Consider the following 16,239-nt stretch of genomic DNA (forward strand, 5'->3'; position numbering starts at 1 on the left):
ATCCGCCCTTGAACCGAGAAGAATCTGTGGAACACAACGCAAACTGTCTGACATCGGCGGTAAGAGATTATCGGGTAGACACATTCTCGAAAAGTCACTGCAATGAAGCTGATGAAAATTCTGACATCGTTATGCCGCCAATGGCTGACTCGGCTTTTGTTGGTATCTGAAATCGGCTGTCCGGCTCGATGAACAGCTCATGTCTCCATGACTGATAAATATACACCGCGTCCGCAAAACCGCAAGACCGTCGTCCTCTATCCGGCCGCCGCTTAGTTCTTCTTGTCCTGCTGCTCGAGGAAGTTCCTGCACTCCGGTTAGCCGAGGGAACCGCCAGCGGACCTGAAGCTGAATTCGCGCACTTGATGAAGTCGGCCTCGTCGGAGCTGGAGGCGTTGATCGGGGGAGCGGCGGTGGCGCTGGGCTTGCTGGAGCTGCCAGAGGTGGCATACTTGACACCGGCGTAGAGGGAGGCCAACCAGGCCATGGCCAGCTGCGGAAGAGGTTCGAGGTCAGTTTCTCGGAGGACTTGTAGCGGGGGATTCGAATTGAGGGAGGACCAACGTAGTGACCGCCGACCTGCTTGCCGGCAATGGTGTAGTAAGCGACGCCAGCCATTGTGAATGAGTGGATGAGACCGGGATGGGCGAATTGGGTGGTGGACGGAGGGCAATGGGTGGATGTTTAAGGTGTCGCTCGTTCAATTGAGATGGATGGCTTTGCCGAGCTGCGCTTCGAGAATTCGGACCTCCGTCGTGCCTGCCTGGAATTGCAGGCCCCAAAGGGGACCAGCTTGAGTTCGGACCCGGCGGCTATACATCGGAGAAATCGGTTATCGGGATCGATCGGATCTTGCCTCCGTCTGTTGGTACGTACTTCCTCTTAGCAATCCCATCCCGTCCAAACCGCCATGATAAACATTATGTATGGGCTTTTATCTTAGTTACATGTCTCTTGTTTGCTAATGAAGGCTTGAAATCTCTCGGGCTCGGGCCCCTATAAATTGAGCTTTTCCAGGTGAGGAGGCATCTAGAGAACTCTATTAATTGGTATTGATCTAGTAAATTCCTGCGAGCTCAATGCAATCCAGGTATTATCGGCTGAGGCCGAAACAGTCACCGTCTTCATTAACACAGTTTTACTCGCAACTGATTAAAGATTCGAGTTTATTACTAATAATGTTCTAGTGCACGATCACAGTTGCTCTACGCCAGATATGCTAGGTACTGGGAATTAACAACTCTACCTTAGTTATATAAACCTAGACGGGTAATCTCTACCTGAAATCCCAGGTATCTGCAGTCATGCATTCATGCCTGATATTGTCAGACGCAACCTTATCCCAAAACTCCGGAATAAATGAGGCTTCATCGCTGCCCACCCACGTAGTATAATACCCAGGATAGCATCGCCAGGCAAGAGATGATCCAACAGCCTTCCGCATTACCGCCATGGCCGTCGCTTTGTCCAAAAGTGCTCGGACACCCAAAAGTCCGAATGACGTTCTCCGGGAAGAGCTGGAGGGTGATGGGCGCGATTTGGTGGACCTATGGAATGAAGCCCTTCTGGACTACCACAGAAGTGTCGGCATCAATCTACAAGAAAAATACGGCAATGTAAAGGGGATCGCTGATTTTGCTTGCAAAGAGATGGAGAAATTCCAAAAATTCCGCCACAGCAAGAGTAAGGTCGACAAGCTGCGATCGCTCTTGAGAGACAACTTAGAATGTATCAAACGGGGCACGCAGCAGCTTGCTACGGCAGCCACAACGGCCTTCCCCCCAGCTGCAGCTATTGGGGCAGCGTTGACTTGCATGATCACTGTGAGTACATATTCTTTAGTACATTGCCCTTCCCTTCCTGGCCACGGGTCTTACGAATCGCGATGCGAGAACGAATGTAGGCATGCCACGACGTCTCGAGTGACTTTGATGTGATCGTCGACTTCTTTGAAGATATGAACGGCTTCCTTGGTCGTATCGTGATAATAGAGAAGAGGATACCGAACTCAAAGCCTTACCACAACCGTCTGATGGATGTGTTTACTGCCTTTTTGTCTATGAGCGGCATCGCAACCAAGTATATCGAGCTTGGCAGATTGAGTAAGATAACTCCCTCTTTTCTTTCCTACAACACGAAAAAATGCTCATAATTCCAGAGAAATGGTTTTCCAGGCTGGTAAAGGGAGAAGACAGCGATCTTCAAGAGGCGCGGCAACGCATGGACAAGGCGCTCGACCATCTGGAGGATGCCACTCGGTTCGCCATCTTGAGCAATTCAGAGAACCTTCAGAAGATGAATGAAGAGCTGCGGCAGAATCAGGAGCATCACTCGCGCGTGCTCAAAGAGCAGACAGTTCAGCTGAACACCATCAGAGACGAAGTTCATGAGATGGCCAAGCTGGTTGCGGCATGGCAGTGGAAGAGAGACAAAGACGAGGCCGGCCAGGGCAGGGGGAAGGGGATGAAGGAGCAGGTCGCAACCCCGAGGCCGTTGGCCCAAATCATCCACTCCTATCTCGGGAACTTGGAAGCCAGAATTACAGAGTACCATATCCTCAAGGAGACTATAGTGCCTGGTACGTGTACGTGGTTCTTTGCCGAGAAGGCATGGGGGGACTGGCTCTCCAGTCAGCAGAACGAGATGCGGTCCCCGTTTCTGTCCGCTGTTGGAGAGCCCGGGACTGGGAAGGGTCATCTCGCAGCCGCCATCTACGACCATCTGTGCTCGAAGCTCCGAGAAGGTCCTGATGGCAAGGACGATAACTGCGTGGCGCACTTTTATTTCCGGGGCGACCGGGAGAGCCTGGCTGACTTCAACAAAGCTGTCGCCTCGGTCGTATACCAGGTGTCTGAACAAAGCACTAGTGCTTGTAAGCTAATCCACAGGAAGCTCTGTTGTCGGAAACTCGGGAGCGAAGAGGTCGACGTTACCGAGTGGAAAGAACTGCTGGACGAGCTCCTTGCGCCGGTGTTTGATAGCAGGTCCAAGCGACGTCTCTTTCTTGTTTTTGACGGCATCGACGAGCTGGAACAGGACGAGATGGACTCCTTCGCCGAGTTTCTTGCCGCTGTTGTGGATAGGGGACTACGAATCCACGTCTGTTTCACGTCCCAGTCCGTTGCAATAAAAATCGACGCTGAAGAGGCTGGGACTATATTTTTACAAGTTGTCATGGATAAGCAGAAGCAACTGCCGGACATCAAAGCTTTGGCGTGGGATCGTGTAAACGGACTCGATGGCCTAAAGAAGTTCAGTCGCTATGTCAAGCAGAGGATTACGGAAAAGGTTGAGGAAGTAGCACCGAGTGAGTCTATGAAATGGAACAGCGTCCTTCTCTCTTTTCTAACTCATTTTTACCAGACATGCTGTATGCAGAACACATGCTTCACCGGTACAGCACACTGGCTCGCGAGGGAGCGGTGTTGCAGGACATGAAGAAACCAGCGCCTACGGACATTGACGCACTCTATGAGAGCATGGTAGACGAATGCTACCGCCGCACGGCCACCGAACATCGCGGCGCTGTCGCAGCGCTCCTGCAGTGGATCTCCTTCTCATTTTCCCCCTGACTCTCGACGACATTACCTCTCTGCTACGGTTCGTCACAAAGGATAGCAGCTTCGACATCGAGGATATACCACAGCCATTCTCCAAGTTTCTTCGTATTGGCCACCCGAGAGCGCCAGCTGAAGAGGAGGAAGACAAAGATTCGGTGTCAGCGGAGGCACGAATAGGAGGAGAAGGGAGGTTATGGACGCCGCTGGACTTGCTGGAGTTGGACACGCTCGGTAGCAACTACCTCGAAGAGCAATTCAACGATGGCGCACTCCCGGTCGACTTCCAAGTCCGTCAGATGAGGTCGTTCTTCTGTAGATGGGACACCCGCAGCGAGAACCGCGGCAGGGAGGAAACGACCGGCTGCTTAGAGCTCCGTAAGACGAGCGCGCAGGCATTTAGGGACATGTTCCTGGTTTCTGCTCAGTTGGTGCACCCCGATGAGAAGGAGGCGTTTAACAAGCTGGCACCGGGCCTGCAGAAGTGCGTCGTCTGTGATGTCCTGTTTTACTGGCTCAACATCGAGCCTGAAAACAACACGCTCGCCGAGAACAAGGCTGTGATGGAATCCTTTGCCGCCCTTATCTCATCGCGGAATGGCTATGCTGAGATGGTTCTACGCCAGGACGGTAGTATTCCTTACAGCCGTCTCTTGAAGAAACTGTGGAAATGGAAGAGTATCGCTACCGCAGATGGTCATCTCCTGAGCCCAACTTGCGCCCAACGAGCGAAAATGGTGGGATGCAGTGTTCGAGAATTCGCAAATGGCTATAGGCTATCTGGTGAACGGCAACGTGGGCGCTATGTATCGATCCTCGGATCTGGTATCAGCCAAGAAAGCCTACGCTGCTGTCCGCGAGGCACTTCACATAGTATGTCATAACCCCCCCTTCCCTTGGCCTGATGAATAACATTGCAACAGGCTGGACTAGATGGAAAGGTTATTGAGCAGGCCTCTAAAAACTATGGCGTTCAAATCAACGCGGGCGGGCTCGTATCGAAATGGCTGCCGCGGAAGCATGTTCTGCTCGGGATCCCAGGCCTCATCCCGAACTCCAAAATGGACTCTGCTGCACACTGCGTGATGGCCGAGCTTCTCTCCAGCTACAAGCACAGGGATTTTGCTTGCCAGGCCGCCCGCATGGCGCTGGAACAGTCCGGCACGCCGGAGGAGAAGCTGAGAGCATCAGAGCTCCTGGCTCGCATCCAGCTCGAGATGGGTCACGGCACGGCGGCCCACGGAACCATCACTGGGTGTCTCGAAGAGCAGCAGGCAGATGGAGGTGGTGCTGCGCCGTCGCTCCGGCGGCGGGCCCATGTCATTCTGGCACGCCTTGAGCGTTCTATGGGCAACACCGCCGCCGCGGCAGCGTCCTACGTTGCGGCCAAGGCTAGCGACCCGAAGGGACTGACGCCAGGCGATATACTCGCGGAGGAGGTCGGCCTGTTTCACAGCGCAGACCAGTACCCAGACTTGATGACCGCGATCCGGCGCTGGAAGCTGTCCGATCAAGTGGCATACCTGACCTGGATCTATGGAGACGGACGCAGCCTCGATCTCCTCCGCAAGGCCGCCTCGTATACGGGCGAGGCCGCGTTCCTGGTCGACATGTACGAAAAGGTGATCCGTTGCCTGGACAATGTGGACGCCGGCGCACCCATGCGGTGCGAGCTGGCTGAGGTCCAGAAGACTTTGTGCAGGGACCTGGGGAGCGCGCGGCGGCTGCTGGACGAGGTGCTCGACAGCCGGTGTAGCAGCAGGGACCCGTACATGCTCACGAATGCAAATCCGGTCATAACGGCATTTGGTACGGTCATGGAGCAGGGCAGCACGCTGGAGGCACTTTTCCACCAGGCGGTAGACCCCGAGTCCAAGGCAAGGCTCTTTCAGTCTGTCAAGGGCCTGACGCAGAGGCCGCTCGTGCTGGACCTTCCCGATTACAATATGAAGCTCATCTTACAGCGCCATTATCTGGTCACGGCACGCATGGCGAGGAAGATGGGCCCGGCGGCTGAGTTTCAGTCCTGGTTGAAGAAGGCCATTGACATATGCTTTCAGGGATTGTCCGACGACGCCTCGTGGAACGACTTCTATTGTCTAGCAACGCTGGCCAGGGCGCTAGCTTTCCTTAGCCAGACCGTGTCTGGGACAGCTGTAGAGCAAAGGCTACTCTGGGCGGCTAGAGTGTTGGGCTCGGCCGGGTTCTCGCAACTGGACCCAGCAGTTACATATTGGGGCAGCAAAACCAGTGACGTGGGCAGCGGGGAGGAAGAGGAGGAGGAGGAGGAAGAGGAAGAGGAGGAAGAGGACGATGAAGAGGAGGACGATGACGACGACGACGACGATGATGATGAAATCAGCACTGACAATAACGGCGATGGCTCTACTCCTCCAGCGGACGAGGGAGATCTGAACAAGCTATTCCAGACAGATGGATTTGGAGGGACGCCATGCAGAGGCTTCGCCTGCAACCCAAGGGAACGTTATTGCTGGTGGGGTGGCCGAACAGCGTATCTGTGCATCGCATGCGACACCTTCTTGTGTATGACCTGTCACGCGTCACGGCAGACGGCTAACCACGGAAAGGAAGCGCAGAATATGACGCCCTGTGACCGGAACCACACATATCTGCAGCTGCCGGTTGAAGGTTGGAAGGGGATCACGGCCGGCCGGATGACGGCGCAGGACGCCAAGGGGGACGTCAGGGACATGACTTTTGGTGAGTATTTAAATGAGGTTCAAGGGATGTGTGCAGAGGCCTGGGAGGAATTCTGGCGGGGGCCTTGAGGGGACTTTCCTGTTTGCCCAATGGGACAGACATTGTGGAAGGGTGTAGAGAGGAAGGACAGTGATTCTAGTCGTCACCACTGGTTTATCAGTAGGTCAAGTAGAGATAGAGTTGGCAGGATGGTGAATATCAAACGACAACAAACTGGACATCGGGCGTCGGATCATGTGAGGAAATTAGGACAAGACATCGGACAAATAAGATCTTGTATCTATGGGGTTGTCCAAACGAGCCATGGCGAAATAAAAAAGATGTTGCCGAATTCTTCGATCTCGGATGCAGAATCACCTGAGGTGACACTGGAGGAACTCGGTATTCAAGACCGAGTTTAAGAAAAGGGGGCTACACTGAATAACTCCGATTGGTTAGAATTAAATACTAAGCTCAAGACATTTTTGATGTCTTTAATGTGAAGCCAATTCCTCCAGAATGCCTTAAACTCAGAGACGATGCGATGTTCGGGGAGTGATATGATATACCTAATAACTCCACGATGAACAACATTAACCCCTTTCTTATTTCAACTCTCCCCTGGTCCCCTGGTCCCCTGGTGAGGGAATTGTCATGGGAAACAGCATACGAAAACCTCATCGGTTCCTGACACAGGGGATCTGCTAACTCACAATCTCCCCTTGTGGTTTTTCGCCGTGGAGCCAGCCAATGTCCTATCTGAAGAAGGTATTGCTGAAGATTACAGAAGCTGACTGGAACAGATGTGAAGGTATTAAGGTAGGATGTAAGCTCTTGACTGCACAGTCAACGTGCTGGGTCCATGGAGGGCCCAGTAACCCCACCAGAAGCTCCTTGGAGTGGTGGATAAGCACTTCTTTCCATGCTACATATACCGTACAATCTGGGCCAACTCGAAACAATAGATAGAAACCTAAGCTCTTGTATTGCTATGCATAGACGGCTTTAACATCTAGTAGATTGTTAGCATAGGTACCTAGTAGGTAGGTCGATCGAGTTCACTCCCGAGAGACCTGTGTCCACTTGTACGGACCGATAGTGATCAAGCTCTTATCAATCCGGTCAAGTGTAAGGCGGATAGTGACGTATTGCACCAACCGGGATTTTCCTGCATCGGTAGTGGCGGGTCGGTACTCAAAATGTAAGCGACTTCCGCGCAGCCGGTTCCAAGGTTGACCTTTTTCTTCCATTAAGCAACACACTCAGATTTCTCGTCTCTTGCGATGCTTTGGTGGGGAAAATCCCAAGACTCCAAGTCGGAGGAGAAGAAGGAGACGTCTCAAGTCAAGGAATCAATTGCCGAAAAACTGCCCGCGACAGAGCAGCTCCCCAAGACGCTGCAGCGGTTTGTTGACCATGCGGGCCAAGACATGAACGTGGTTACCGAGGGCTAGTACGTTGTTCGCATTTGATGGACTGGACACTTGTTGACTGGATATAGTGCCTCTGATTCCACAGACTCAAACCTTCGATATGCGGCTTATGCCGCGCGACTCCGGACCATCCTCCTCTCTGCGCATCGATATGTCGCATACACCTCTGACATTGGCGAGTCCTTCCGGCCGGTAGCTCACCCCAACCTCGTTCGCGGCGCCTATGGTGTGTCTTGGATGTACCTTCTCGGCGACGTCTCGTATGAAGGCTACAAGGCCTACTGGCACAACCAGCGGGTGTGTGACCCGACTATACAGCTCACGGCACGGCAAGAAAAGATTACAGGTCTGCCTGCTATCGAGACGCGCGTCGTCAAGCCTAGCGAGGTGTCCCCTCTCGAAGACTACCGCACCGTCATGGTGCAGCGCGCAATCTTCCAGAGCGTCGCCAGCATGGGTCTGCCCGCTTTCACGATTCACAGCGTCGTAAGGTACTCTGGCCGGGCCATGAAGGATATGAAGAACAAGATGATCCGGACATGGGCCCCCATTGGCCTGGGTCTCGCCGTCGTCCCCTTCCTCCCGGCCATGTTTGACGAACCAGTCGAGAATGCAGTCGAGTGGGCATTCCACAAGGGCTTCGAGATGTATGGTGGCAAAGGCGCTGTCGGTAATGCGCCTGCAACGGGCCGCGAGGAGCTATTGGCAAAGAAGCCAATCAAGGAAAAGGAGCTGTAACACAAGTTGTCCCCTGGAAACTGAACTAGGCGTTAGGGGAGGTAGAAGGCGCTCAACTCATGATTTATGTACGATATAACAGAACAGAATAGATGGATGATGCGAAAGTCGCTTCGAAATAGACCGAGCGTTGTCTGCCTTATCGAGTTGCTCTGGTGGTTGAGGGTGCAGCTCTGAGTGGGGTGCAAATCACCCCGCGATCTACCAAGATGGATGGATGCATGGATCCAAAGTCTTGGGCGTGGCTGTGCTTCCAATACATTAAGCAGGCCTCCGATTCTCCTCCTGACGAGAAAAGTCACGAGTTACTTTTCCTACTTACAAACACGTATACGCATTACACCGAGTCAGCGCCTTGCGACTCCCTCCGAACACGATTCACCTGTGGCGATTCCTCACTTGTTCGTAATCCGCCAGCCTTGGCTAGACACGGACCCTTCCAGACGCTTCCTCGCCGCCTCCTTAACATCTGTCATCGTCCCAACCAAACTTGCGACAACACCTCTGCCTAGACCTCACGCGATCGCCTCGACCTTTTTAAACGCGGTATACCTTCATCATGGCGTCATCATCAACACCAGAAGCTCCAGACACGAGCTACGTCGAGATGGACGACAAGAACGATGCCACTCTGATCGGCAAGCACTGCGAATACGAATACTGCAACCAGCTCGACTTCCTCCCCTTCTTCTGCCAGTCCTGCCGAAAGACATTTTGCCTCGACCACCGATCCGAGACCTCACACAAATGTACAGATGCTGGTGCCTGGGCAGAGCGCAAGCGGCTTAAGCAGCTGGCCCAGCCATCCATCGGGCAGGGCAGGGTTCTACGGGACAAGGTTTCTCAGAAGCCATGCGCGTCGCCAGAATGCAAGACGACGATTGGAACCTCCCTGACGCCAGGGGTGCACTGTCAGACTTGTAATCGGGACTACTGCCTGAAGCACCGACTCGGGGAGGACCACGACTGCAAGAACCTAGTACCTATCGGAGCCCGCCCAGTACAGTTTGACGTTGCCCAAAAGACAAAGTCGGCATTCGATAGGTTCCGCGCCTGGGGTACGGCCAAGAAAGAGCAAGCAAGCCGGGCACTCCCCAAGCCAAAGCCAACCTCTGCTTCTGCCCGACTGGTCGCCGTCAACAAACTCAAAAAGACAGCCAAGGGCGACGACAAGGTTCCCATGGAGAAGCGGGTATACATCTATGTAGAGGCCGAAGCGGAAACGGCAAAGGCCAAGTTCCCCAAGGGCGAATTCTTCTACAACAAGGACTGGGTGGTAGGCCGGGTCCTCGACGCTGCAGCCAGGAGTCTACAGGTGCAGAACATCAACAACCAGAGTTCCGACGAAAAGGATAAGCTGCGGGTGTTTCACGTCGAGGGTGGCAGGATCCTGGAGTTCAACGAAAAGGTCGGCACGGCACTACAGAGCGGGAACACGGTGGTTTTGTTAAGGGGCGTTGGGCCTGCCACGCCGGATTTGATTGAGGCGTGAGCTTGATTTTGAGAAGTTTGTCTTGTGATAGAGAAGCATGGCCTGGCGTTGTGGGCATGGAAGTTACGATACCAGAATATCATGCAGTTAAACACGGCAGATAGATTGATTTGACGATGTAATTAGTTGGGCTCTTGGATTCCATGATAGTCCACGGATACCTAATAGCGTAGGTATGTCGGCGTTGCGCTTAGTTGCATTTCCCCTAATCAGATCACGTGCTTTCGTGCCATCTCGTGATACTCAGTACGACTTTCTTTGTCACTGAACGCCAAATAATGCAACCACTCACATCTCAAAGATAGGATGCCTCCTGTTGTACCGCGCAAGAGATTGCGCGAGTCATCGCCCTCAGGAGAATCGAGGCCATCAAAATCAGCAAGAAGTAAGGATGGCGCAGCTCGGCGCAAAGCAACCCTATATGACGACCTAGATGCGACTTCGACACCTCTGTCGTCAAAGAACTCGAACTCAGTTCTGCACGGTTTTGCGGATAACGATAGCGATGATGATGAAAGCTCTCTGACATCGCTTTCGGATGATGAATTCGAGGACGTAGTCCCGCCGAAGGATCCGGAGGACAAAGACGAGGAGGACTCCACAGACGAGGACATCGAGTTCGAGGATGTCGAGGCACCAGCTGCACCGGCACTAGATGCACCAGTGCCATCTGGCGATTTGGAGTTGACTCTCACTAGAGATACTCGGATCTCACTGACGAATGCCTTTGACAAGAAGGGGCCATCAAAACGAGAGAGAAAGGTCCGACATGCTACACATTGCGTTCATGTCTTATTACTGCTATGGCACAACGCCGTCCGGAACTCTTGGCTCTGCGATCCCGAAGTCCAGGCTACTATGATTTCTCATCTTCCACCCAGATTATGGGATGAAGTGGACCGATGGAGGCGCAACAGCGGTCTTGAGAAGCCACCTCCCAAGAAGACGACGAAGGAAAATCCCAAGACAAAAGAAAAGGGCAAGAAAGCTCAAGACAGACAGTCACGAGATTGGGGCGCCGAGGCACAGAGGCTTGAAGAAGGGGCTGTCGATATGAGCCACGGAGATCCGCTCTTCCGACTTATGCGGGTACTGACATCTTGGTGGAGGCAGAGATTCCGCGTATCAGCACCCGGCCTGAGGAAATGGGGATACATGTCTCTTGAGCGGCTGGACCGGCTTACCAAGGCTCACAAGGCTGAGCCTCATGATCCCGAGCAATTTGGAGAGAAGATAGAGGACCTGGAGGGTTTCCGGGAATGTGCTCGAGCTTGTACGGGAAGTCGAGACGTTGGCGCCCAGCTATTCACTGCCCTCCTCAGAGGATTGGGTTTGGAAGCACGAATGGTTGCGAACCTCCCTACTCTTGGATTTGGCTGGAACAAGTTTGAAGATGCCGAGCCTGAAAAGGACGACAAATCAGGTCAGAAGAAATCGACATCGAGCAAGAAGAAAGGATCAAAAGGTACAAACGCAACGAAGGCAACTACGAAAACGACAAGCGGACAAGCAAAGAAACCGGCCAAAAAGTCAAAGCCCAAAACAGAAATCGTGAGTGATTCTGATGAGCTTGAGCTTGAGTATAAGGATACCGACGACGAGTCAGTGGTTGAGCTGGAAACCACCTCCCGAAATGTACCTGTTCCTACGAAACAGTTTGACCGAGACATGGACTATCCGCACTACTGGACAGAGGTCCTCTCCCCTGTCACTAACACATACCTGCCCGTTGATGCTATAGCCAGGAATATTGTCGCAACAAGCAGAGGCCTCATCGAGTCGTTGGAGCCCCGTGGAGCCAAAGCCGACAAGGCTCGCCAGATCATGGCATACATTGTTGGACACTCCCAAGATGGAACAGCCAAGGATGTTACCGTCAGATACCTCAAGCGGAATGTACTTCCAGGGCGTACCAAGGGAGTGAGAATGATGCCAGAGAAGATTCCGATTTACAGCCGCCACGGAAAGGTGAAGCGGTACGAAAAGTTTGACTGGTTCAAGACTGCAATATCTGGATACCGACGCGGCACCAAGAGGCATCCAATCACAGAAGTCGACGAGATGGAAGATGTCACAGACCTAAAGGTTGCCAAGCCAGAGAAGAAGGAAGTCAAGGAAGGCAAGGAGACATTGCAATACTACAAGCAGTCCAAGGAATTTGTCCTGGAACGACATCTCAAGCGCGAGGAGGCTCTCAAGGCTGGGGCCAAGCCAGTCAAGATCTTCAAAAGCAAGGGCAAGGGCGGCAAGATCGAGGAGGAAGATGTCTTCCTTCGCAGCGACGTTTTGAATGTGAAGAGCGCCGAGACATGGCACAAGCAGGGCAGGGTGCCAATCGCTGGGGAACAGCCTCTCAAGAGAGTACCATACCGCGCAGCAACCATCAATCGTCGTCGCGAAATCATGGAGGCCGAGGCTGCCACAGGAGAGAAGGTTCTACAGGGACTCTACAGCCACGAACAAACTGACTGGATCATTCCGCCGCCAATCAAAGACGGCATTATTCCCAAGAACGAATATGGGTATGCAATCTTTTTCTTAATTTTCTTTCAGGGGTACTGACAGGGAACCAGGAACATCGACTTGTTTGTTGAGCACATGTGTCCACAGGGGGCAGTACATGTACCTTACCGCGGCGCAATGCGTGTTTGTAAAAGACTGCAGATCGACTACGCCGAGGCAGTTGTAGACTTTGAATTTGGCCATCGTATGGCTGTCCCCGTCATCCAGGGCGTCGTCATTGCCGAAGAGAATCACGAAACGGTTATGGCAGAGCTCAAGAAGGATGAAGCAGAACGCGTACGAAAGGAAGATGAGAAGCGGAGAAAGGCAGCATTGTCCCAATGGCGTAGATTTCTCATGGGGATGCGTATTGCGGAGAGGATTCGACAGGAGTATGGAGAGATCGACGACCAGGTCTTGGTGTTTGGGCATGCTCGAGATGCAACAAGCATCAGGAAGCAACCGCAGGTTCATGATGAAGAAATGGCTGGTGGTTTCCTGCCAGAAGGTTATGAAGAGGAAGAGGAAGAGGTTGAGGAGCCAGCGCATCATACCTCTGCTTTCTTTCCTGCTGTAGATGAGGACGATGAGGAAGACGGTGGGTTGGTGATGGAGGTCGATGGGCAGGAGCAAGTCGATGCTGAGCCAGAACCTGTTGATCCAGAGCCTGCTGAGAAGGAGTCTTCCGAGCCTCAAGAGCCTGAAGCTCCACAACCTCAGCCAGAGATCGAGGTAGAATCCGAGGCAGACTCTGAACCGCCACAGCCAGCCCGGAGGTCTCGAGGACGGCCAAGGAAACAGGTGGAGAAGAAGCAGGTTTCTCTCGGCCGGCAACTCGGCGGTCGACGCGGAGTGGGCGTAAGGTGGTTTCGTATGATGAAGAGGGCGAGGGCGAGGGCGAGGGCGAGGGCGAGGGCGATGATGACGAAGTCGCAGATTCGTATGCTGAATCCGAGGACGATGAATAGAACTGCTTTGGGTATTGGAAAGGTGTTTTGGGTCATGTTTAGGAGGGGCTGCGGCTGTAGGAGGTCCACTGCCCATCCACGCCCCCTTTGGGTGATTTCTTGCTGGTGCCATCTGATCCTGGAAGCATTTTTATTTGACTGCCTGAGGTTAGAGTTGATAATTACCTGCGTGTTGTTCGTCACACTACCTGCGAGGATAACAGAAGCTGAAGTTTAGAGCCGCCCCCTTACTCCATCCACAATCTACCCCATGAATCTCATACCGGTTCTCGAGTTGTCAATATCTGCTGCTGAATGGGTCACTGGTCGATCCAAGATTGATAGAAATGCGATTGTGGCCCCGCTTGGCCCTGAAAACAGTGCGCCTCTTCCCTGGCGCGGGTGTGCTGTGGACTTGACCGCAGGGCAATTCCAGCGGCATCGCCAGACTACCACCGCCTTTTTCTCCTTTCCATCCATCTGAGGCTGATCCTCTATACCGATTATGCGCTATGCTAACATTTTTGGTTATAGGAAATTTCTTGATTTTAATTCCTTTTCCCACTGTCGATTCGCCCCCTGACTCGAACCCCCACGCCGAAGCCCAGCGATCGATCAAGAAGTAGCCTTCTCTCGACCTTCGAAACCAGCCGATTTGAAGAGTACCTGCCGTGCTAAGAGTGCAACACAAAGCGAAGATGGATGGAGAAGAGGGAGGGAGGGAAATAGGGGTCGTACCTTTATCGACCGACGTCTTGGGGAAGAGGGAGAATCACTGTACCTTGCTACGCTTCAACACCAAGAACAAAGAAACATCGCCATCGCCATCATCACGGCTATAATACTCTCTAAAAAGTAGCTCCCACTGCTTGGTGTTCTTTCTTCGTGTCTATCCCGAGCGCCTGCCACCCATTTTGCACCCCTTTATCGTGGGTATCACCGAGTTGCTTTGCGCACTCGGGTGCATCCACGTTGAAGAGGCATCTTTGAGAGTAATTCACAACGCTGGGGATCAACTCTTGGTCCTGAATATGTATAAAAAGCCCCTGTGAGGATCAAGTGCAACGGAATCCCTCGTCGTCCTGCAAGACACGCACACGATCCATTTTGGGGTGTCATTGTACGCCTCACTCGGGTCTATCACGATGCGAGGATCAACCACATTGTTCTCGACTGGCCCAAAATGGCCCTTATTTTCTTATCCTTCCTGAGGTAACCCTCGCCCTGACATTTTACCCTATTTTATTTCAGGGCACTCCCACTCAGGATACGCTATTCCCTCTGCCGGCCGCTGGCACTGCCAGCTCACCATCCACGGGGCAACCATCACTGCTCCTATTGTCGAGCACTGTCAGGGCTTCTTCACCGAGCTTCAGATTTCCATCACCTTCTAAACCCGGGCACTGAACCCTACCGCCTAGCACTCTGCAGCTAGCTCCCACTACACTGGAAGAAAAGCCCCTCCAAGCTATCCAGGTCGTTGCCCAGGCATCCGTCACTGGGTGAGTCCCCGCTTGGCTTCACACAACCACACTGGCTGTTTATCTTCCATCGCCGCCAAATCTTTCCTCCCACAAATCTTCCCTCCCTCAAAACACTTCCGCCTAAACACTCTCCCCTTCACCCACAAACGTGCGCTTGTCGAACGCTCTCGACGTTCAACATAATCGGTAAGCAATCATCGCTCTTCTCATATCATGCCTCTAGGTATCTAGCATCTCTTCGAGAAAACTAAACAGAATCAGGAACGATGGAGACCGAAGGACGCGAGCCGCTTGATGCTGAGAAGCGGGCTTGTGTTCAGCAGGTCCTGAATCGTTTCCCTGACATCTCTCTCGAGTTCGTCGCCTCGGTCGTTGGTCCTCTGGACTACAAGGCCGAGCAGGTCATTAACCACGTCCTCGAGCGACAGAACTCGGGGGAAGCGTACCCCAAGGAGCAAACAGAAGTCATATCTACACTCAAAGAAGGATCGACGGAAGGGATGAACGGATGGATACAGAAGCAACGCGAATACACCGACCCCAATCGGCCAGCGGAAAGCCCTGGTAGTCCCGGCTTCGAACTGACGCAAGTACCTCGTATTATCCGCTTGACCTAGGGGCTAACTTCCGATCTAGAAAGACGATGCTCGCCGGGGATTTTCCATACGTCCCCATGAAGAGCCTTGTGGAGATTTTGTCGAACAATAAAAATCACCTCTACCCGGCATACATTGCAACCTTGGAGATTGCTGCCAACAATATGTTTCATGGCGCACCACTTCCATGGACCCCAAAGAAGTATCCCTCGCCCCTCAACAAACGGTACGAGGACAAGACTCTGTTTGTCACTCTGCGTTCAACCCAAGATGCCACTGAGGGCTATCTCATCCCGGAACTCGCCCTGTCCAGGCTAGTCAAGGGCCAACAGAGCCTGAGACTATCCATGATTAGTATCAGACGCAGAGATGCCCTGAGCCTCCAACAGGCCATGGCCAGCGCCCAAGTTTGCGAGTGCGAGGGCTGCTTCGCCGAGTGCCCTCTGAACCACCTCATCCACTGCGACGGAGAGCAGCCCCATGTAAGTCACCGTCCCTTCTGCCTCCGCCACCTGCGTCTGACGAGTTGTATCCAGCTGTTTTGTTCCAACTGCTGCGCCACAAATGCCGAGACCCAGATTGCCCAGTCCAAGCACGAGCTCCAGTGCATGTCCATCGAGGATTGTAGTGCCGGCTTCTCTGTCGGCGAACGCGCCAAGTTCCTGAGCGTGGACCACATCAAAGCACTTGATCGTATCGAAAAGGAGGCCGCCGTCGAAAAGGATGCCCAGGGAGTTCAGCAGCAGAACTACTAGCAGCAGTAGCCTGGCCAGAGAAACCTCTCGCAGGG

At 53.2% G+C, this 16,239-nt stretch overlaps 5 protein-coding genes across 5 annotated transcripts; 4 read left to right on the forward strand and 1 right to left on the reverse strand.

Annotated features, from left to right (window-relative positions):
• Positions 1-272: 272 nt before the first annotated feature.
• MRS44_006628 (uncharacterized protein) lies at positions 273-618 on the reverse strand (the record flags this gene model as incomplete). The annotated part of the gene is made up of 3 exons (XM_046280498.1): positions 273-306; positions 363-493; positions 565-618. 3 exons carry the CDS (start codon positions 616-618, stop codon positions 273-275), a joined length of 219 nt encoding a protein of 72 aa, XP_046139763.1.
• An 833-nt stretch (positions 619-1,451) lies between these two features.
• On the forward strand, positions 1,452-6,346 carry MRS44_006629 (uncharacterized protein; the record flags this gene model as incomplete). The annotated part of the gene is made up of 7 exons (XM_065621835.1): positions 1,452-1,823; positions 1,904-2,102; positions 2,159-3,307; positions 3,364-3,394; positions 3,487-4,253; positions 4,306-4,430; positions 4,481-6,346. 7 exons carry the CDS (start codon positions 1,452-1,454, stop codon positions 6,344-6,346), a joined length of 4,509 nt encoding a protein of 1,502 aa, XP_065477907.1.
• Positions 6,347-7,540: 1,194 nt separating this feature from the next.
• Positions 7,541-8,428, forward strand: MRS44_006630 (uncharacterized protein; the record flags this gene model as incomplete). The annotated part of the gene is made up of 2 exons (XM_046273920.2): positions 7,541-7,710; positions 7,759-8,428. 2 exons carry the CDS (start codon positions 7,541-7,543, stop codon positions 8,426-8,428), a joined length of 840 nt encoding a protein of 279 aa, XP_046139761.2.
• Positions 8,429-8,987: 559 nt separating this feature from the next.
• MRS44_006631 (uncharacterized protein) lies at positions 8,988-13,390 on the forward strand (the record flags this gene model as incomplete). Its single annotated transcript, XM_065621836.1, has 4 exons — positions 8,988-9,916; positions 10,226-12,442; positions 12,494-13,238; positions 13,286-13,390. The coding sequence occupies 4 exons, from the start codon at positions 8,988-8,990 to the stop codon at positions 13,388-13,390; spliced, it is 3,996 nt and encodes a 1,331-aa protein (XP_065477908.1).
• Positions 13,391-15,119: 1,729 nt separating this feature from the next.
• Positions 15,120-16,204, forward strand: MRS44_006632 (uncharacterized protein; the record flags this gene model as incomplete). Its single annotated transcript, XM_046280497.2, has 3 exons — positions 15,120-15,443; positions 15,494-15,931; positions 15,986-16,204. 3 exons carry the CDS (start codon positions 15,120-15,122, stop codon positions 16,202-16,204), a joined length of 981 nt encoding a protein of 326 aa, XP_046139758.2.
• Positions 16,205-16,239: the final 35 nt, after the last annotated feature.

The sequence above is a fragment of the Fusarium solani genome (assembly GCF_023522795.1).
Source record: "Fusarium solani strain SB1 chromosome Unknown bctg00000003_1, whole genome shotgun sequence".
Lineage (NCBI taxonomy): Eukaryota > Fungi > Ascomycota > Sordariomycetes > Hypocreales > Nectriaceae > Fusarium > Fusarium solani.